General features: G+C 37.2%; 1 protein-coding gene across 7 annotated transcripts in view; it reads right to left on the reverse strand.

Moving 5' to 3' along the window:
* NT5C2 (5'-nucleotidase, cytosolic II) overlaps window positions 1-23,125 on the reverse strand; it is an 86,634-nt gene that overhangs the window by 5,752 nt on the left and 57,757 nt on the right. For 4 of the 7 annotated variants that reach the window (XM_079794269.1, XM_079794270.1, XM_079794266.1 and 1 more), the window contains 9 exons: window positions 13,217-13,334; window positions 11,705-11,800; window positions 11,335-11,358; window positions 5,920-6,011; window positions 5,730-5,787; window positions 4,614-4,707; window positions 3,930-3,983; window positions 2,027-2,110; window positions 1,028-1,069 (listed from right to left, as the gene is read on the reverse strand). In XM_079794269.1, coding sequence (XP_079650395.1) covers window positions 1,028-1,069; window positions 2,027-2,110; window positions 3,930-3,983; window positions 4,614-4,707; window positions 5,730-5,787; window positions 5,920-6,011; window positions 11,335-11,358; window positions 11,705-11,800; window positions 13,217-13,334 — 662 coding nt within the window. Of the gene's footprint in view, window positions 1-1,027; window positions 1,070-2,026; window positions 2,111-3,929; window positions 3,984-4,613; window positions 4,708-5,729; window positions 5,788-5,919; window positions 6,012-11,334; window positions 11,359-11,704; window positions 11,801-13,216; window positions 13,335-17,642; window positions 17,704-23,125 lie in introns of those variants that run through there. The other 3 variants (XM_079794268.1, XM_079794265.1, XM_079794271.1) reach the window with 2 other exon arrangements.

Here is a 23,125-nt window from a genome sequence, read left to right on the forward strand (position 1 = left end):
CTCATTCAGATGCAAGGAATGTAGAAATACTAAGTATACTCAGAAGATCCCACTGTTTTATAAAAAACATTGTGTCTTATAAGCCATATCCTTTTGGAAGCAGGCAAGGTGAAAATATAAGTGATGACTAATAATCTCTACATTTTAAATCATTTCATCTACTTATTAACTTATTTCACAGAAATTTAATATATGAAAGCGTGCTCACACTCAAAAAGAGGCTCCAGGGGGCTGAAAAGAGATGCAGATCAATACCCAAGAGACAAATGAAGGGAGAGGCCGATAAGCTTCAGCACTGAAGTATACAAACCAACATGGGACTAGTAGGAAATTTCACTGGGTATGACTTCAGAATGATGGCTCTAGGTGCACACTGGCTCCTACTGCAGGCCAACCACAGCACTAATGTAAAAGTTATGCCCATCAACATGATTTCCATTCTGAAACAACCTTTTAAGGTCAAGCTGAAGAGCACTGCTTTTGGGTGATCTCAAAATAGGGATTTACTGATATTTATTTTTTTTAAAGCCTAGGATTACAATAGCACGGCACAAGTATATGATTAACTTGCAATGAGTAGTCCTTAGATCTAAGTGCAGCGTACTGCAGAAATAAAGATACCTCTGCTTAAATATCAAGTTTAACTGTTCCCTTGGCACAAAACTCATCAATAACTAAGCAAAATCTAAAAGCTGTCAAGAATATACACATTTTCTGTTTCTTTCCATCAGTTATCTTCCTCAACCTGAAAAACCTACAAACTTAACTCTGCATAGAAGTTCTTGGGCATAAAATTATTCTGATACCATCCTACTAAATGCCATAAGAATCTCTCTTTTATTTCTGTCTACTAAGTTCTCAAGTTGCTAGCAACTTGAAATAATATACCAGCACCTGCGTTACTTCTAATGTTAATGAAGATTTCTGAATGGGTCCTAACCAATTAATTCCTTAACATCAATATTCCAGGCTGATTAAATGCATTCATTATTACTAAAACAATGGTCTAATAATTTACATATAGTACCTTGGGGCCATGTGGGAAATCAAACAGGTAAGTCATAATTTTCTGGAGGAAAAAAAAAACAACCAACATAAGGTCCATATACCACTTCTACAAAAGATATAAAACACTATTAAAAAACCTTACATGAGTTTTTCATAAAATTTTTTTTCAATATAGGATTTATCACATTCTTGTTTCCTCTAAAGTTTATGAAATCATGGCTATGAAAGCCAGAAATTAATGCTTATCATAACAAACATACAGAAGCCTCTGACATTCTCAGTAGGACATCAGATTCTTCTAGGAGATAATTAGGTACAGATTCATCCATATTATCCCTATCTAATTCTAGTGGACTAGAACACACTTTTGGAGGTAAGGGTCTTCTGAGGTAAGAGCATAGAGAAAACTAATAACTCAGTCTTGCTTATTACAAATCATCAGAGTTCTAAGATAAGATTTTACATAAAGAATTGGGAAATACTGAGCTTTTTGCTAGTACCATGAACTTGTAACTGTCCTAGCAAAAGTAAGATGAGGAGTTAAATTGGCTTTTCTACATGCTTTAATCTGGCAAAAAGCACTTAAGCAGTAGTAACTTTTGACGGCTAAAAATAAAAACATCTTCACACCATCTATGTTGTCTGGGTCCCAACAGCAGGGAGGAGGGCATGTGCTCATGTGCAATAAAGGGAGTGAGTGACTTAAGTTTATATAAATGATGTGCCAAAGAGACATAGAAGCCATTTGATCAGCATAAATGTTCTGAATAACCCCCAAATTAAAACATTCAAGTAGCCAATTGTAATTAGGGGAAATAGTCCAAAGAAATATTTAGAAAAATTTGAGAATCACTCTGATGTAGCTCTTATGCTATATATTTTTGCTCTTTTCACTGCTTTTAAAATGAAGTGGCAAAAACTACCCTTAATAAACTATTATCCTCCTTGTTATCTTCAGTTCTTTAGGCCAAAATAATTCCTCTGTATAAATAAACAAATATGAATATTAAGCACTTACATCTGTATATTTATAGTCACTGTTGGTGGCAAGAAATACTTTCCCTACTTCCTTCATCCGGCTCAGAAGCAAAGGCAATTTTCCCTGAAATGTAATATAATGATGAGTGAAACAATAAACCCAAATACATATTCATTTACTGTGGAATAGTCACATACTAGACTTTTGTCCACTGAAATAAGAACAGGGGATAACCTTTAAGGTTGGATGGCTTCAGATTTCTGCATTGAGAAGATGACATTATCACTTATGCATAAATTAAGTCTTAACATATATAATATACATGGTGTATATAATATATAGATTTTATACATATAACTAGAGGCCTGGTGCATGAAATTTGAGCACAGGTGGGGTCCCTAGGCCTGGCTGGCAATCAGGGCCATCTTGCCCAGTCCCGACGGGGGGCCAGGCCGGCTGGGGCCTGCTGGACTGCGGGAGGGACTGCGGGAGGTTTGCCTGGTTTGCCATGGCGGGGAGGGGGGGGGGACAGGGGTGGTTGGCTATGGGAGCGCACTGACCACCAGGGGGCAGCTCCTGTGTTGAGCATCTGCCCGCTGGTGGTCAGTGCACGTCATAGTGACTGGTCGACCAGTAGTAACGGTCACTTAGGCTTTTATATATAAATAGATGATACACATAAATAATAATTATATGCTTCTTAAAAACATATCTCTACCTTCCCCATGTCTGCCTCAGGAAAGAGTTTAAATTACTTTGTAATCTTAGTATGTGAATTAGATATGTTAGAGATCAGGGGAAGCTGATTTTAAACAGCAAAATCCTCTACATGGAGAGTTAGCTTCATTGTATATACTTTCATTTAAAAAACAAACACACACCTTGTATAATTGAATGACATGTGCAGGATACAATCTAGAAATGCCTAGACTCACCTACAGAAACATAAGTTAATTCTAACTCCCCATAACCAGAAGAAAAGCAGATTTCCCTTCTCTCACAGTAAATAGGTCCCTTTACTCAAGTTCCCCTGGACCTCTCCCGAACCCCTCAGCATTCTTGTTGAAACAAGGATTGGGGTGAGTGGGGAGGAAATAGGAGGTACAAAGACTGAAAATAGTAAGTAATCTTTACCAAAATACTTTTTGAGAAAATAATGCATTATGCTACTTTTCCTCTGTAAGAAAAAGAAATGTGTTTACTTTTAATTTTGAAATAATTTCAGACTTACAGTTGTGAAAATAGTAGAGGGTTTCTATATATTCTTCATCTAGCTTCCCTTAATATTAACATTGTACATAACCACAGCACAATTACTAAAACTAAGAAATTAACACTGACACAATTCTATTAAATAAACTACAGATTTTTCTGAATTTTATTAGATTCTCCTCTAATGTCTTTTTAGATATTTTTAAAGTTTTCCCTATTATTTCCTGTTGATAGGCTAAAGACAATTTAAATAAATTACTTTGTACATTGTTTAGATGGTGTAGCACAGTGGCTATGATTTGGGTTCATTACTTATTAGCTGTATGAACTTGGCCAAATTATTTAATCCCTTTATTCCTCAGTTTCATCTGTTCCTATGCAGCAGAGGTAACAATGCCTAATTCATGGCTATACAGAAGATTAAGCAGGATAATGCATGTAATCACTCACTTAGCACACTGATGTGCACACAATAACCTCTCTAGCTGCTATCATAATTAGAGCTATAAACACAAATGGAATACTAGGTCTTCTTAATTATCAATAAACAGGAAAAAATGTACCAAAACATATGCTCTGGCTGAAAACTCTTGGTAATTACACTTGGCATATATTATAACAAGACAAGGAAATACATACCTTCCCCTTGTGCATTTCATTATAAATAGACTTATTAATTTCCCTAATAGGTAAAATAAGCTATCATGTAGATTCCCCCTTTAATACTTACATCTTTGACTACATACTTCTCAAGATTTTCAACTGTCTTTTCTTTAAGGGAGCCCTAGGGGAAGAAAAAAAAGAAGTAAGAAGAAAATCAGACTAACAGTTTATAAGACAAATTATGTCTACTATCAACCCAGATGCATCATTTAAGTATTACCAAAATGGAAAAGCAGATACATTGGAGAAGACCAGGATAAAGTAGCAGATGTGATCTGCTCCAACTCTGCTTCCAAAATGTATTTAAAATATAAAATTATTCTTATTTTAACCTAGACATCAAAAAGCATTTCATATTTTACTCAGTACAATTTATAGTAAATGTTAATATATTTGTTAACATTATCAGTCAAGTATTTGAAAAAAAAAAAGGACCATAATTATCCTCATAGGATACAGCAAGTATAATATAAACACTAAAATCTCTTCTAAGTGTGTTTGTGAAATAAGATCTAGAAACCAAGCACAATCTGAAAGCAGGACAATCAAAGACAAGAACAAAAGTATTAAAGTATTATAAAGAGCTATCACTAGGGGGCAAAACAGTTTTGTGGGGTTTTTTTGTTGTTTGTGTGTTTTGTTTTGTTTTAAAGAGAAAAAACTCGGTTCTATTTGCACCTAGAAAGTTAATGTCAGACAATATAAAACACATGCCAATGAGTGAGCAGGTAAAGCAGCAACTCCTAGGTACCTTGTAATGAACCCAGTCAACAGCATCCCTTACATCCTGGAACATACTCCGGTAAGACATGAAGAGGTCCCCATCTTTAAATCCTGTTTCACAGCTACAGAGAGATGAAAAGAACATGATAGGGAATCCAAAAGAGGGTAAATAAAATATCACACATTACCCAGGGACCCAAAGGTTCCATTATCACATGGATAATGGCACTGGCTAATTAGGAAAATAATTACTCCCTAATGAAAATCCATCTGGCCACCAGAGATGACTATAGTGTTCAATGGAATACAATAACTGTAAACAAAGACAGTGATAAAATACACTGAATGGAAGCTAAAGGCCAGTTCCAAAAACATCAAGTTCTTTTATTCATCACTTTTAAGAAACAGGTTCCATCAAAAAAACATTAAAACTTAAAGTTGGTAATTTAGGTTCTCTCTACCCTGACTTTTCTAACATCTCTAGATACAAAGGTATTGCCTATTTTCTATTTAGCTTAGCTACTTAGCACTCTACCCAATTCAGTGCCTTGAAGTGGGTAAGGCCTAGAGAGGATAAGGAGGTTAGCAAACTCTAGCACATATAGCTGAACTTTCAGCAGTGGTTATACAAATTCCTAAAAAGGAGAGGATAACTTGTTCAAGACTTAAGCAAAATTTTACTTCAGGGAGGATAAACAGTATTTATTCCTCAATCAAATCTTGCTGGGCCTGGGAATGAAATTAAATTACCATCCCTGAATGGCTCCTGGGTAGCTGCTGTGAAATGAGTAGGGGGGTTTTAGTGTAATTCTGCTTGACAGATAATTATCACACAAACCTCCCACTCAGTTGTCACAATTAGCACCTCTGCTGGCCGTCTTCATTCCCAGGAGAAGCCAATCAGAAGTGGTCCCTTCCAAACATGGCTGCAGCACACTGGCAAGAAGAGGGGCCGAGTGGGAGGTGAGAGCCTGCATGGAGCTGCTGGTGCCGTCCCATCTCTCAGGCTGGCAATGAGGCATCTCTCACTAGCACTAAATTCACTTCAGAAAAGCAGAAAAGACCTACAATGGCCAGTTCTCTAAAACCCTGTACATTAATTTTTTACAAAAACAATTGAAAAAAAATTATACCATATACATACCTGGTATATCTGGGACAATTAGTAAAAAAATCTACTAGGCAGGCCAACAGGTAGGTCTCTGAAAAATGAAGAATAGATATTCATAAGCTTTAGGTGAGAAAATTCAAATTATTTTATCTCCCTTGAGCAAAGACAAATAATCATGGAAAGAAGAGAAAGCATCAGTTATATAAGCATAGAATGAATCTACCTGGTAGGTTGAATAATGTATTCAGAATGTAAAATCTTTCAGTGTCATCTCGTTGGATAAATTTATTTGGATACTGCTCTCTAGTTTCTGGTCTGAAAGAAAAAAATTTTAATTAACTGGTACTCAAAAAACTAACATTATAAAAACTATGAGAAATATTCATCATTCAAAAATCATTCAAGCCTGGTCAGTGTGGCTCAGTGGTTGGTTCCTGGTCAGGGCACATCCTCTAGTTGCAGGCTAATCTCCAGTAGGGGGCATGCAGGGAGGCAGCCGATACATGATTGTCTCTCATCATTGAAGTTTCCCTCTCTCCCTCTCTGTTCCTTTCTGAAGTCAATAAATTCTTAAAAATTCATTCAAATATTCTAATAGCTACTTGTAAGGCAGACTTCCAAATCCTTTCTAATATGCAAATTGACCATCACTCCAACACAGAAGATGGCTGCCCTCATGTGGTCAAAGATGGCTGCCACAAGATGGCCAGCAGGGGAGGGCAGTTGGGGCGATCAAGCTTGCAGGGGAGAGCACTTAGGGGTGACCAGGCCGGCAGAGGAGGGAAGTTGGGGGTGACCGGGCATGCAGGGGAGGGCAGTTGGGGCGATCAAGCTTGCAGGGGAGGGCACTTAGGGGTGACCAGTCCGGCAGAGGAGGGAAGTTGGGGGTGACCGGGCATGCAGGGGAGGGAAGTTGGGGCGATCAAGCTTGCAGGGGAGGGCACTTAGGGGCGACCAGTCCGGCAGAGGAGGGAAGTTGGGGGCAACCGGGCATGCAGGGAAGGGCAGTTGGGGGGGACCAGGCCTTCAGGGGAGGGCAGTTAGGGGTGACCAGGCCGGCAGGGGAAGGCAGTTAGGGGCAATCTGGCTGGCAGGCAGGTGAGCAGTTGGGAGCCAGCAGTCCTGGATTGTGAGAGGGATGTCCGACTGAAGGTTCCCAGATTGGAGAGGGTGCAGGCTGGATTGAGGGACACCCCCCCGCCTATGCACGAATTTCATGCACTGGGCCTCTAGTATTACACATAAAGATGGACAAGCTCGGGTTGTAGCCCTAAAAAGTTTTCCATCTGGCCTTCGCTGGTGTGGCTCAGTTGGTTGGAGCATTGTCCTGTGCACTAGAACAGCGGTCGCCAACTGGTGGTCTGCGGGTCCATGAGGTCTGAAAGGTTGGCAACCGCTAGTTTAAGGAAACCTTTGGAGCACCGGTTGCCAACTGGTGGTCCGTGAGGTCCGAAAGGTTGGCAACCGCTGCACCAGAAGGTCACAGGTTGGGTTCCCAGTCAAGGCACATACCTAGGTTGATCCCTGTTGGGGGCACGTACAGGAGGCAACCGAATAATGTACTAGAATCTCTCCCACATTGATGTATAACTTTCTCAAATGAGTATTTTTTCTCTCTCCTTTTTTCCCTCTCAAATAAATTTCTAAAAAAGTTGTCAGTTTGATAAGGGACAATTATAACAGGGTAAAAAAATCACAAGAAAGGTGCAAAGAGCTATGAGAAAACTGAGGAGGGGGAGACCATTTCAACTTAAGGGATTGAGAAAAGTAAATGTGGGAGTAAGGAGAGAAAAATCTAGGAAGGATTCATGAAAGGGTGGCATATGAGCTGATCCTTAAAGGCTAGGCAGACCAATTTAGAAACTAGTCCAATTTGAGTAGAGAAGGGGGAGCAGAGAAAAATAAAACTAGAAAGATAAATTGAGGCAGATCATGCTATTGTTCTTAACTTCCTTCAAGTCCAAAGTGCCACTCACAGTGTTTAAGCATAGGGATAAAATCAGCAGAGCTACATTATAAAAGTAAGAAATCAGTTGCAGTCTTAGGATAAAATGGAAGGGGGAAAAAAGTGGTATGTTGCAAAAATGGCTACAAATCTCTTTGTAATATGACTTTGCAGTTCCTCCTATTGTGAGACTCCATCCTCGAATACAGGCTTCAACAACAATAAATGGGACCCAAACAGACTTCGAAAACACTTGTGCACTGGGGCTTGCCTCCTCTTGCTGCTCTTGGGACTCTGAGACTACCATGTGAATGAGCGCGATAGCCTGCTGGACGATACAAGGCTACATGCAGAAATGAGGCACCCCAGCCGACAGGCTGCCAACTGCCAGACATATGAGTGAGACTATTTCAGGTAGAAAAATCATTCCAATAGTCTAACAGCTACATGCAAGGCAGAGTTCCAAATATTACACATGAAGATGAACAAGCTCAGGTTGCAGCCTAAAAGTTTTCAATCTGGCCCTGGCTGGTGTGACTCGGTTGGAGCATTGTCCTGTGCACCAGAAGGCCGTGGGTTCGGTTCCTCAGATCAGCTGAGGAACCCCAGAATCATCCAGCTAACTTTCAGAATTTTGAGCTAAATAAAATGGTCATTGTTTAAGCTACTAAGTTCTGAAGTAGTTTATTATGCAGTAATTTATTATGCAGTAATTTATTATGAAGTAATTTAATTTATTATAACTTATTAAAAGTTAACTGACATAGAAAGAAAGAACTATGAAATCAGTTATTGCAGTAGCCTAGATGAGAGCAGTAGGGTCTTAAGATGGCAAAGGAAATTTTTAAAGGGAAGAATGTATTCAAGAGAGATTGTCAAAGTAAAATGAACAAGACTAGGCATCTGATTGGATGTGGCAGATGAGGGACATAAAAATCAAAGGTAATGATGTTCAAATAAATAAATAAATTTTTAAAAAGAAAGAAAAAATAAGATAATAATAAAAGATAATAGCCAATAAAAAAAATTTAAAAAAATAAAATATAATAGCCAGCAGGTTTGGCTCAGCAGCTGAGTGTCGACCCAGGAACCAGGAGGTCATCGGTTCGAATCCCGGTCAGGGCTTGTGCCCGGGTTGTGGGCTCAATCCTCAGTGTGGGGCGTATAGGAGGCAGCCAATCAATGATTCTCTCTCATCAATGACGTTTCTATCTATCTCTTCCTCTCCCTTCCTCTCTGAAATCAATAAAAATATATTTTAAAAAAAGATAATGATGTTCACATTAAGGTGTCTCTCAGAGGGTAGTGGTTCCATTAACAGAAATATGAGTATTAGATAAGAAGTAGATGTAAGAGGAGTTTTATTTTGGATACAGTAAGCTCAAAGCAATCATATTTTTACGCACAATTAGAAACAAACATCAAGAACTTAAAACAGATTCAAACTTGAGAGATAACATCTATGTATACGTAGTAGGTGAAGTCATGAAGACTATTATTGAGTAGAGGAGGCCACTTAAGAGTACCGTAAAAAGAGGAGACTGAGAAAATATTCATGGAGAACATTTAGGGATCAAAAGAAAGAAGCCAGTGAAAACAAGTTATTAGAGACGCACGAGAACCTTAGAGAGTGAAATGAAACACTGCAAGAGGAAGGGGATGGTATTAATAAAAATATTACAGAGAAACAGGAAGGGTAAAACACTAAAATATAAAAATACACAATTCCCATGGTGAATTTATGGAGATCAACTAATAATCTAAATAACAAACATCAAATTTAAAGTTCATACTCAGAGTAACCTGCATAAATTCCTGCTTGGGTTGGTTAACTACAATGGCATAAACTCTGAAAAATAAAATCACTTTATTTCCTGTCTTTGTCACCCATCTGAATTAAGACTTCCAATAAAGAATAATATATCATTTCTAGCTTTCCAAGATTTTCTGTAATGAAAATTAAGGTGAAAGGGAATAGTAATTATATGCATTGCCCTGTTAGGTATACTTTCCTATTCCCTCCATCATTAAAGAATAATTCCTTTACATAGGGATAGTTAATAGTTATAAGGCAATTAGAACCCAAAAGACTTATAAATACAGTTAACAATAACATTTTGTTTAAATTGAGTGCCAAATCATGCTAATATATCTTTTAAATAAAAATTAATTCAGGGGGAATATATCATAAAAGAAGGAATGCTAGACTTAAAGTTGAATGGAAAAGTTATATAGTATAGACTACTGCTAACTTTGTGCAACCCACAGAATAAAGATTTGATCTCAATATTATCCTATTCTAAAACTTTAAAAGCCTTTGCAATTGAGGCCCCAACTCATTGGCAAGGCATTGTAAGGTGCCAGCCTTGTCTACCATGTTCTTCAGTAACTTTCTCCTTCATCTTCCATCCTCAGTCCCTTCTTCTCCATGGACTTTTTGACTCAGAAGACCATACAGTGCTAAGTGCTGGTTGAATGATTCTGTATTTACTCATAAATGACTTATTTTTGAAACACTACTAAATTTATTTCCAAAGGAGGTATTTGAAAGAAGAAAGGGGAAGAAAGAAGGTCTTTGAAGAAAGAAGGTCTTAGGGGAAGAAAGAAGGTCTTTGGATACTGAGTTAGTAAATCTAATTGCAGTACTAATTTATAGAACTGCTTCTCTCTCTTTTCTTGACTACCTACCCCTCCCCCCACAGCACAAAAGTCCCTTTTCAGACATTAATAAATAGAATGCTGGTTCATCTTCACTAGGATTATGAATTGTAGTACCAATATCCATATGTAAAATAGCTTAGGTTGCTAGTACTACTTGCAATCACTTCACGTTTAAATCCTGCATCGTGATATTCATGGATTGTGAACAAAGCCCTCATGAGAGGGACAGTGAAAGAAGGGCAGATGTGACAGTGAAAGAAAGGCCTGTACAGATGTGTCAAGGTGGGGTGTTTACTTCACACTTTTCTCACTATGTATACCTGGAAATCTTTGAGCTCTGAAGATTTCCAAGAATCAGCTGAAGAGTCTTGCATAAGATGCTTCAATTCTAAGTAGGGTCTTGCTATACCCATAGATTTAAAGGAAACTCGAGTACAGTTTGAATTAGTTGGTGCCTCTTATCATAAAATTTATTTACCAAAAAGATATTGTCTCTTTAACAATTTCAATGTAGACTGTGTTTTTACTACCTGGCCATTGAGAATGAATAATTCATGACAAAGTTACACGAATGACTGACACATAATCTATTTTGGTTTTAAGAGTTGCTCTGATCCTAATATAGAGCCACTGGTAAAGTAGGTAGTACAGTAGTACAGAAAATGTATAACTGTAAAGCCATAATTATAGAAGTTGTCAAACTGTGGTATTGTAAAGTTTAAAGAGAAAATTGGGATGTTTCACTAAAAAAAATAGTAGACACTAAATTTTATCTGCTGTTTTCTAGGGTAAAAAGTCCAAATTAGTAAGAATAGTGAAAATAGTCTAATTATAAAAATAAAGCTTATCCTTACTTGTTTTAAATATTATTACCCTGTATTCATTTTAACCCCATGTTTTAAAAAATTTTAACATAATCAAATATTTGAAGCTTTCATTAGAATATAAAAAAATAATGTATTAGCTGTTAAAAATCTTAGTAATTTACACTGTTGTAGTTTTAAATGTTTCAAAGCACTTTTATGTACATACCTCTTCTGAGCAGCTACCTGAGAACTGTATTAAAAAGGAGAAAATAAAAATCTTAGAATCTCAAACAAGTCAAAGCCACTACAGTTCTTTTTGGGCAAGTTTCAAGATTACCTTTTTTGAATGATCTATCATTAGAAAGCACTTATTTTAAACAAAATGTAACTGCTATCTCTATTTATAAGTCAGTTTGGGTCTTAACTGCCTGATAAGTAATTGTAAAGTATCCTTATGTAAAAGAATTGCTCTTTAATAATAAAAATAAAATAAAAAAACACAGAAAAGTATACTGAACCCAGGAAGACACTGTCATCTTCATATTGTCTGACTATACAAATACTAGAAAGAGACTAAAAGGTTTCTTTGTACTCACCCCCTTATGAAGTTAAATCCATGTGCACAGACCAAGAGGTTTCCATAGGCATCAACTTTCAAAAGATTTCCATATAGTGTATCGAAGACAAGTCCCCTATGTGAAAATGAAAACATTATCAATAATGCAAAACAATACAGGCAATAATCTTACATTACTCGATCACCATGAACCAAACACATCTTATTCAAGCTTTATGGCAATTCAAGTATGTCCCAAAACAACATAACCCTAGAGATTAAATTAAGTGAATTAAATCTTAAAAACCAATCCCAGAGCAACTAAAAATTATTTACTCTGTCTAGATAATCACAACTGTTTTCTATAAGGAACGAGAGCTTAATAAAATAAGGTATAAACCATAATTCCTCTTAATATAGCTGGTTCCATCTTAGTTTCCTTGGACAAAACTGAACTAGCTTATATTTCCCTCTTTTAGATGTTGTATATGGGACATATATGATGGTGACATCTCAAAAAACACAATTTTTCTTAATCTTAAATCTTTCTTATCAAATTTATTAATGCAAACTATCAAAAGGTTCCGCTAGCCCAATGGTTGAACATTGACCTATGAACCAGGAGGTCACAGTTCAATTCCCAGTCATGGCATATACCCAGGTTGCAGACTTGATCCCCAGTGTGGGGTGTGCACTGATGTTTCTATCTTCTCTCCCTCTCCCTTCCTCTCTGAAATCAATAAATATATACATATATTTTAAAAAGGCTCTCCTAGCCCTGACCAGGTAGGTAGCTCAGTTGGTTTGAGCATCATCTCAATGCGCCAAGGTTGTGCATTGGATCTCCAGCCAGGGCACATACAAGAAGCAACCAATGAATGCATAAATAAGTGGAACTACAAATTAATATTTCTCTTTCTCTTTCTCAAATCAATCAATAAATTAAATTAAAAAAGAGGCTCCTGCCTGTCCAGCATGGCTCAGTGGTTGACCATTGACCTATGAACCAGGAGGTCATGGTTCGATTCCAGGTCAGGGCATATGCCCACGTTGTAGGCTCAATCCGCAGTGTGGAGCATGCAGGAGGCAACCAATCAGTGATTCTCTTTCATCACTGATGTTTCTATCTCTCCCTCTCCCTTCCTCTCTGAAATCAATAAAAATATTTAAAAAAATAAAAAGTTAAAAAAATAATAAAATAAAAAAGAGGCTCCTGATTACCAAATTAAGTGTATTAGCAAAACCTGTAACTGCTTTCCAACAACCAAAGTTATATATAGGTAGAAACATCTGTGACTGATTACTGCCCATCAGTTTTACTAGTAATCCTGTTTCTTTTCCATAAATGGATCTCCTTCAATAACAATAAATGAAGCTCAATTCAAGAACAGAAAAGATATGGTGGTGTACATGAAAAGTCCTTGATCATTTTAAAATCAACACCAACCAAATGAAAAGAAAAACACACTTTATTTTTTAATCAGGGCTGCATTTGGAATTATTAATTTGGGGATAAGTGGGGTCTTAATCCAAAATAATCTTGAAAAATTACCTGGTAGGGAATGTAGAATCATAAGCAAAGCTGAGCAGTTCCTGAGGATAGCCAATAGAAACTAATCTCTCCACAGTAAGCTCAAAACCAAGGGACTCGTACTCTGGGGACTTGTATACTGCACAAAGAAAAGGTTCTCATTAAAAGAATAGCCAATTAAAATAGAAGGCAAATGAGTGAATTTCTAGTCTTTCCTCCCTCTTCCTAAATTTCTACCAGTTACTCTAAGTCTGCCTTTTTTTTCTCTTCTTTTTGCCCCAAATCCATGTTTTGTATTGCCCCAAGTAATCACAGAACTCAATTGTTAGTTTGTGGAAACAGGTAATATTATATATAGCAGTAACAGCAGGAACAGTTAAATTATCAGACATTTCAGAATAGTTCTTTCATTCTTAAGGAACCTAATTCAAACATTGTTTTACTCTTTATCTAGTCTTTCATGCATACAATCTAAAAGAGGAGGGAAAATTAATATGCACAGTTGTGACATTACATGAGAATGTAAGTAAAATAGAAAACTAGGTAGAGGTCTATATATGTTGAAGGCTTTACTGGTGTGCATAACTGGTGTACGAATCCTTAAAAATGAGCTATAAAAAAAAACCAGTCTATTTTTGGAATTCCGATTTGGCTTGGTAGCTACATTATATTCCTTCTTCAAGCAGCATAATTCTATTTGTCAGGACTCACTTGTTTTCTTATCAGCCCTAACAATATCATAGTCATTACAATTGCATTGTGTAAGTTTTTACTGCAAAAGCAACCATAAAAAGACATGTCTGAGATAATTAGAAAAATCAAGATGTGAACTTGGGAGTTAGACGACATTAAAGAACTATAAGTTATTTCACCCTGGCTGTGTTACTCTGTGGTTAGAGAGTTGGCCCTTGCACCCAAGGGTCTCGGACTCAATTTAGGTCAAGGGCACATATCTGGGTTGGGGTTTGCGCCCTATCTCCAGTCAAGGCATGTGTGGGAGGCAACCAGTTGGTATCTCTTCCTATCTCTCTCTTTTTCTCTCTTTCTCTGTCCCCCACCTCCCTTCTACTCTCTCTGACAGGTAATGGAAAAAAATATTCTCTGGTGAGGATTAACCAAAAAAAAAAAAAAGAATTGTGATTCATTTTATTAGATGTGATTATGGAAGAATTGGGATGTGCAATTATATGCCTAAAAAATATGTCTTCTTATCTGCCAAAGAAGCATACTGTTTTTTTACAGGTGAAATAAAATGGATTTTGGAATATGGGGTTGTTCCTCTTCTATCGTATATATCTGAAGTTTTCTATAATAAAAAATACTTTTTAGAATCATCACTGCAATCCAGCATAAACAAAATGTTGCTTCTTTAATTAGGTTTCTTCCAAATGAAATATTTAGTATCTAGGTAAGCATACTTCCCTCAGTCTCTAGGAGTGGATAAGTCATATTAAAAAAAAAAAGATCCCCCCCCCAAAAAAAAGACCTGTTTTCTTGCTAAATGCCAAATGAGGCCAAAAACAAATCCATTCTATTCCTACATTCTAATAATAATGCAACTATTATCATTACATTATTATAATTCTCCTTTCTATGATTTAACATACAACCTATGGCTCCAATTGATTTTTTCATTGCAATTAGTCTGCCTATCCAAGTTAATGTTAATATTTTAATGAGTACAATTCAACTTTCCCTTTCCAAAAGCAATCCTTTAGACCAGCTGTTGCCAACCTTTCTGACCTCACGGACCACTAGTGGTCCGCGGACCACCAGTTGGCGACCACTGCTTTAGATTACTTATGAAAATACATAAAAGAAAATCATAATACTGGTTGCTCCACAGAAGGGAGATAGATGAATGGCTAAGAGACGGTGGAAGGAAGAAGGAAGATTTTATGTAACTTCTTTTATACTTTTTAAAACTTGTAACATTATTGATGTATTTGATCTGTTTTTAAAAATTGAAATTTTAAAGAAGCAAGGTGAGCATTCAAAGTCCTTTAAACATTTGTCATATTTTCAAACCCTAGAATTATTAAGGTCCTTTAGGAGATGCACTGAGTTTCATCTCATCTGAACAATGCCCCCCAAAAGTTGTCATTTCTTTTTCGTCTCGGGGTGTATTAACAAATTAATGCTAATGCTAACCCCAGCTAGCATTTTCAAAACTGGCTATATTTTTTTTCTTCCCATCAATTCCAACACCATCCTCACCACACACAAAAAAATTTTTTGAAGTCTCAAGTGTGAAATTCTTACATCTAGATGATATCGACTGTGATAAAGGAAGTGTTAACTATTCATACACATTAACAGGGCAGGTCAGGTGTATTATCATAAAAACAGGAAAGCATGGTATCCACTGATGTCAATTTAAATTAATTTGAGAATATAAAACAATATCTCATACCCACCCAGTGATTCCACCACAATTGACAGAAAATAACATTTTAAAATTTCCATAAAACAAAAATTACTTCCCAATCTAGAAAGCCCCATTTATTTCAAACAATAATGAAACAAAATTCCAGTATAGTGAACCAATTGGCGTAACCCATTGACTCTTATGATTTGGCCTATATAAAATGTTTTCAATTAAAAATTTTTCAGAAGGATAACTTGCTGGATCTGCCTTAAAAATGGGAGACAAAAACAAAACAAAACCCTCAATTCCCTAAATGAGCGATTTTCCCTAGTTAGAAAATAAGGTAATTTATAGAATGGAGTAATAGTGATTAAAACTATGTCTATGAGACGTTTTGGACTAAAATCCAAAATAATTTGTTCAGAATTTTTAGTAGGGGAAAAAATATGAGATGGGGAGATAAAATCTCAGATCCCCATTTTGCCAGAACAAACCCTAGAATAGCAGAAAAAATAAAACCCTCTACACTTGCCACATTGTATTTATTCCAGGGCAGAACTCCTTTCAAGTGTTCAATTGAAATGACCTTCTAAAAATTCCACCTATAGAAATAAACTACATTTCCTTTCTCTCAATGAGTTTAGGGTACTTCCCAAAAATACGATGTATTTTCCCCATTTGCTGACCTGAAGTTATATAATAGCAAGTACAAACATTAGCTGAAGCAAGAATTTAAGTTACCCCTAAGTCTCATCCAAAGTTCTCTGTGGGGTATATTATAAATGCCACGTGTATTATAAATACACGACCACTGTTAAAATGAATTTCTAGATTACATAGCTCATCAAAACTTAAGCTTGGGTGTTGAAACCCACTATCCCTCCAATTTCTTTTATCTAGTCCAAAATAAACTGCTCTAGTCACAGATGGGAATGGATTTAGCAGAGAGAGGCCAAGCTCCACTTTGACAACACTATCTATTTCACTAAGCTCTATATAAATCAGTAAGAACTATGAGCTATTGACATTTTCTCATAAGCTTCCCGGATAATCATTTCAGCAACACGAACTCCCAGGTCATTAAATCATCTGTCAGAGAATTATAAAGCACAATCAGGGCTTGAGAAACAGAACCACAGCTGCACAGAGCACTAGTTTAGAAGTTCTGTTCTAAGTGTCCCTTGGGAATAATCACAATTTGTTCTGACCTGATGGCAAAAATGACTATTTCCTGAAGCCTACAAAGTACCACCATTTTTTGAAAAGTAAATACATACATAAATAAGTAAACAAATAAAATTCCTCTTTCAAACAATGAGCCAGCCTTGACATATGTGGAGAACTATATACATTACCTCTGACTATAGAGTGCTATGCCTCTCCACAGCTACAAAGGCTCTAATTTTAATTTCTCTTGAAAAACTGGCTAGTAAATGATGCATAGTTTCAAGCTCAATTCTTACAACTGACTTCCCAAAACACAGCCAGTAGCTTCAGAGTAAACATAACCTCACACATGTACTGCTTATTTCTTCTTTGAGAAAGTCCTCAGGCCTATCCTAATTTACCGAATATCCAAAGACAAAGGAAAAGTTATTTTAAGGGCTAGAATCCGAAAAAGAGGACTGCTTCAGCCACTAGGGCAGCACACAGTGTCCTTGGGTTACGTAACTAGCCGGCTTATAAAGAGAACAACCGAAGCTTTGAAAGCTAAAGCTACTGAGAGCATTTAAAGATATTCTTTACTCCATCATCTCCAAGGAAAAAAACAGTTCTTCAAAAGATATCAACTGCATGTTGTGGGGATAAGAGCTATGAGCTCTGTTTGGGTAATGTTATTCATACAAGACAGAACTTAGGTAAGAGGAGACAGTGCGCCTTCTGAATGAGCCAGAAACTTTCTGCAGGAAGTTTGGAATTCTCATGCACTTTTTACCTTTGCACCAAGACACACTTGTGGTAGTAGTTTCTAGATTTTTTTTTTGGGGGGGGGGGGGGGAGGGGAGGCCGGCGGGGGCAGGGCAAACCTCTACAGAGGTTCCAGCCTAGCAGAGTGCTGCTGCCAAAATGAGAACTCACATGAGGCAGATGCAGATGCAGAGTGTGTCACTCCAGTCTTGAAGGAGTTACACTGGCTCTCCTGTTAAAAAACAAAATAAAGCAACAAAACAAAACAATAACAAAAACAGGTTTTAAAACTATTGTGATGGGCTGGAGTGGAGAGATAGTATTTGGAAATTGGTATTTATAGGAGTTACTGCCCCCTCCTATTTAGAAGCCTGTGATCATCACTAAAATTCGTCTAATTGCCCATAACAAGAGTACTGAAAATAAACATTAAGTATTGTGCATTATTTACTTTTCTGGCACCCTGAGCCTGGAATACAAGCCAAGTCTGATCCTGAAATGTAAGTTAAAAGAAAAAACAGAAAAATTAATTTATTTTTGTCTTAGTTTATTTTCTCTAGCATACTTCAGGTTAATATGGTAGAAGCTTAATGCAGCTGGTAAGCAGTGTTTAAAATTGAAACAGACTAAATAATGATTATAAGAATAAACCAGAGCAGTCTCATGTTGTTTTTAAGTACCTATTTAAACTAAGTCTACCTATACCTAATTACCCACTTTTCTACCCTTCCAACACCTAAATTTGCCATCATAATATAGACAAGAACCAACTTCATGTTGCTAAAAACCTAACCCGATGTCTGAATGTAGAAAAAAGGAAATTTTAAAATTTTTATTGTCAGTGGATATTTACCCTTGTAAGTGCAGTCATATTATTCCACTTTCATAATGTTAAAGAAACTACCCAGTCTAGCAAAATAACTGACTCCAAGTTACATGAGGAACCCTTACAGATACTGACACTTTTAAGATATGTATTACTTTACCAGTGGTCGGCAAACTGCGGCTCGCGAGCCACATGCGGTTTGCCGCTGTTGCCGACCACTGTCCTAGACTCTCGATTCCAATAATTACAGGCTGTTGTTGTTCCTTGTGATTAAGCCCCTGGCCTAGGGAATCATTTGCTCTAGAGATATTCAGGCTAAACATACCATCAGACTTCTCCAACTTTTGGATTTTTATGAGAAATGGTATTAAACAGAAATAAATGACTAAATATGTCTAAAAGTCCTAAAAACATTACAACTAGGAGAAACCACCACCACCAATCACTATAAAAAAAATCCAACCCAACCACACAAGAATAGTTATTTGCTTTTATGATGTAAATATGGTCAACACTAATGATCTCTAGTTATTTAGGCTATGTAATATTGGTTCTCTAAAACTAGAGTATTTTAAGGAAACTTTTAAATAAAATCTTTCCAATTCTCATGTAAACAGATACTGGAGGACTTTTTCTACTTTACAAAATTATTTAAAGACCCTAGCACAAAAACAGACATAATAAAAATTTTTATAACTAACCTGAGATCAATGATCTAAAAAAAGATGAAAATTTCTAACAACTACCTCAATTTTTATTTACTTAAACTATAACAACTAGATATTATACAATACTTTTAGTAATCCTATATAATAAAAGCGTAGTATGCAAATTGCCCCCTCGACCGGGAGTTCAACCAGGAGCGGGGCCAGCTAGGGGAAGAGGAGGAGGCCCTGGTGGCAGCAGGCAGCTGGGGGAAGGGAGGGAGTAACCGGCTGGCTGCTGTCAGTCACTAGGGACCCTACCAGTGCATGAACTTCATGCACTGGGCCTCTAGTATAAAATAAAAATAACTCCCAAATGACTAGATATGTAAATAACAAATGGAGTTTGAAAGACTGACTGCCAATTACAATTCATTACAAAGCAAAATTAAATGGTAATTAAAAGATTTATTTGTTTAAAAATTACTGAGTATTAAAAAAAGGAATATTTTAAAATAAAATGAAAAAAACTTATCTAACTCAAATTATTCTCAAGAACCTATACACTTACTAGGAACTTGTACATAAAGTATTTTCTTCAAAACTAAAAATTATCGAGATAACTTTATAAAATGCTCTGTAATCAAAGGAGCTTACTGTAATAAAAAGTTGATGCAGCTAATATGTAATTTTCCCACTAAAATAAAAACAGTTCATCCCACTCTGATGCCTGTAACTAAACTTAGCAAAATGTAACTATCATTTGGATGCCTACTGTGTACTAGGTACATTTGGCCCCTCATATCCATGGGTTTTGGATATGATTCAACAGAGCATAAATAGAAAATATTCATGGGGGGATGAGGAGGAGGTGGTGGTTCCAGAAAGTTCCAAAAAGTAAACTTAAATTTGCCATGCACGGAGCACTACACTGAATCCACACGAATGAAGTGATGTGTAGGCATACCCTGCTGTAGCTTATATGCAAATATAGGTAACATATGAAACTCTAGGCCATCTATATAATAAAAGCCTAAGGGACCTTTATGGCGAAATGACCAGTCACTATGATGCACACTGACCACCAGGGGGCAAACGCTAATGCAGGAGCTGCCCCCTGGTGGTCAGTGCGCTCCCACATGGGGAGTGCCGCTCAGCCAGAAGCCAGGCTCACGGCTGGTGAGCACAGAGGGAGTAGCGAGAGCCTCTCCTGCCTCCGTGGCAGTGCTAAGGAGCAGTGAGCTGAGCAGTAAGGAGCAGCAAGCAGGTGGGCAGTAAGGAGCGATGGGTCCAGGACTGCTAGAGGGATGTCCAACTGCCATCTTAGGCCCGATCCCCGCAGGGAGCAGGCCTAACCCAGCAGGCAGACATCCCCCGAGGGCTCCCAGACTGCAAGAGGGCACAGGCCAGGCTGAGGGACCCGCCCCCCCCACCCAATGCACCAATTTTGTGCACTGGGCCTCTAATCCTATATAATAAAAGCATAATATGCTAATTAGACCAGATGTCCTTCCGGACGAAGCCAAGGCTGTGAGGGCTGAGGCATGAATTTCGTGCATCAGGCCTCTCTCTCTCTATATATATATATATAAAGCCAGTGACTGAAACAACCGGTTGCTATAATGCCCACTGTGGCCAGTCACCGGCCCGATCAGGGGCGGGACCGGCCGGCCAACCACCCGTGGCCCCTCTCCCCCGCTGGCCCGGCCCCCTCGGCCCCATCGGGGTGGGCCAGTTGGACCCCACCTGTGCACAAATTCGTGCACTGGGCCTCTAGTTTTATATAAGCCACGTGAGCATTCTCAGATTTTGATATCCAAGGGGATTCCTGGAACCAATCCTCGGCAGATATCAAGAGACTAGATTCTGAGAACAACAACAAAAAAACACAACAAAATTACTCATGGTCATTGGCCTGAAGGAGCTCACGGGCTCATAGTGCACTACAGAGATATACTAGATACTTATAATAAATTTTAGAACATCAATAACAATGTGACTAAGGAGATACAGAGGGATAGAAAAAGGGGTCAATTAACCTAGCTTAGGAAGTTTTCTTAAAACTATGTATGATTTATTCAGGCTTATACAGACAATTCATTTTTATAATCAGTATCTCAAGGTACTATAAAGTTTACTAGACGAACTTTCCAAGATTCAGATTTAGATAATATGTTCCAAACACCTATCTCAGGGTCAGAGAAGTAGCTACCCAGCTATAGCTGACTTCCCTGAGTGAATGAGAGCCATATGTTGTCAACTATGTGATGATAACCTAGATTTTCATTTGTAATCTCCCAATTTTTAACTGCTGACTCAATTTTTAAAACTATCAAAATCTATTTGAGCCAAACTATGGTCTAAGGTCTGAGAATGTGTAAGCAGAAAAGAGGTAATCACAGGTAGTTATTACATTAGGATTATTTGGAAAACAAATTTATCTATGTTGAAATCAGCCCATGATATTTTTAAAATTATTCATTTTAGTAATTTTACTGTTGCAACTAATAATGCTGTGTGTATTACATGCAGATGAGTCTGCTCCAACTCCTGGCGATCCTATGAATGAGTGATGTCCACAAAGCCCTGAACTCAACAGCTCTGCTCAGCTCTGTCAATGCATGCCTATGGCTTCTTTTATGGAGTCAATCTATCTCATATTTCATCTTCCTCTTTTCCTGCTGCCTTCTATTTTTTACTGTCTTTTCCCAAGAATCTTGCCTTCTCATGATGTGCCCGAAGTAGGACAACTTCAGTTTTGCCATTTTTTGCCTCCAGTGTTGTTTCAAATTTAATTTGCTCTAGGACCCACAATATCCATCTTTCTGGTGGTCCAGGATATCCATAGTGCTATCTTCCAACCGCATATTTCAGATGAATCCATTTTTTTCTCATACCAACTTCTACATCTGTACATAGTACAGGCATACCTCAAAGATATTGCAGGTTTGGTTTCAGAGTACTGAAATAAAGCAAATATCACAACAAGCAAGCAGTAATCTTTTTGCTGGTGAAGAGTCTTGCCTTCAATTTGTAAAAAAACTGATCTGTGGAGCACAATAAAGCAAAGCACAATAAAACAAGGCATGACTTTAACTGGAAATATGAAGGTAGGAATGATCTTAGCCTTGGTCTCTAATGACACATCTTTGCTCCTGATGATCTTCCTTATTTTTTCATTGATGCCCTTCTGAGCCTCAGCCTTCCTTTGATTTCTTGGCTGCAATCTCCATTTATAATTGATGACTGAACCAAGGTAAGCAAAAATCTTTAATAATTTAAATATCTTCACTGCCCATGCTAATGTTGTGTATTTCTTCTGGTCACGATTTTTACATGACATTCACAAAAAGTATCTGATTTATACTTGGATACTTTTATTACTGGCAATGAAAAGTAGGGATCTTAAACACTGGTAACTAATTATTACTTTCTCTCACCATGTAATGGAGGAGATAGAATTAGGTTTTATTAAGTGATCTTTTAAGTTTCTTAATGTTCTAGGAACAAACCAGGGAGATAAAATGAAATTCAGAAAGGTAAATTTAAAATTAGTGAAACCATAACAGGGATACAGAAATGACATAAAGAGGAAAAAAAGCTTGGGAACTAAGTGTAGACTTACATACATACACTTATGTAAATACTAGAGGCCCGATGCATGAAATTTGTGCAAGTGTAGGCCTTCCTTCACCCATTTGCCGGCACTGGCTTCCCTCTGGCACCCGGGACCCAGGCTTCCCTCACAGCCCCGGCTTCGTCCGGAGGTCATCCAGAAGGATGTCAGTCTAATTAGCATATTATACTTTTATTATTATAGAGATGTGCAAAAATAATAGTCTTGAAGGTATTTATCTCAACTAATAAAAGAACTTTTACCCACAATATAATACAATGGAGTATTATTCATTTTAAAATTCTTTGCTAACATAGAGAGACTACCTCAGAAGCATAATTGGTTGCAGAAATTGTACCTCATTTTCCTGGGAGAAGTAGTGTAAGAAATCCTTAAGCTAAGAAAAAGCAATAAGAATAGTCACAATAAAGACTATCTCAAAAGGAAATGAAAAAACAAAATCATACAAAGTAGAAAGAATATTAAATGAGCTGCTTTAAGCCCATCACCCAAGCTTTAACAATTATCACTACTTTGAATTCTTGTTTCATCTATCCTAATTTATTCT

This window comes from Cnephaeus nilssonii (genome assembly GCF_951640355.1).
Source record: "Cnephaeus nilssonii genome assembly, chromosome: 16".
Lineage (NCBI taxonomy): Eukaryota > Metazoa > Chordata > Mammalia > Chiroptera > Vespertilionidae > Cnephaeus > Cnephaeus nilssonii.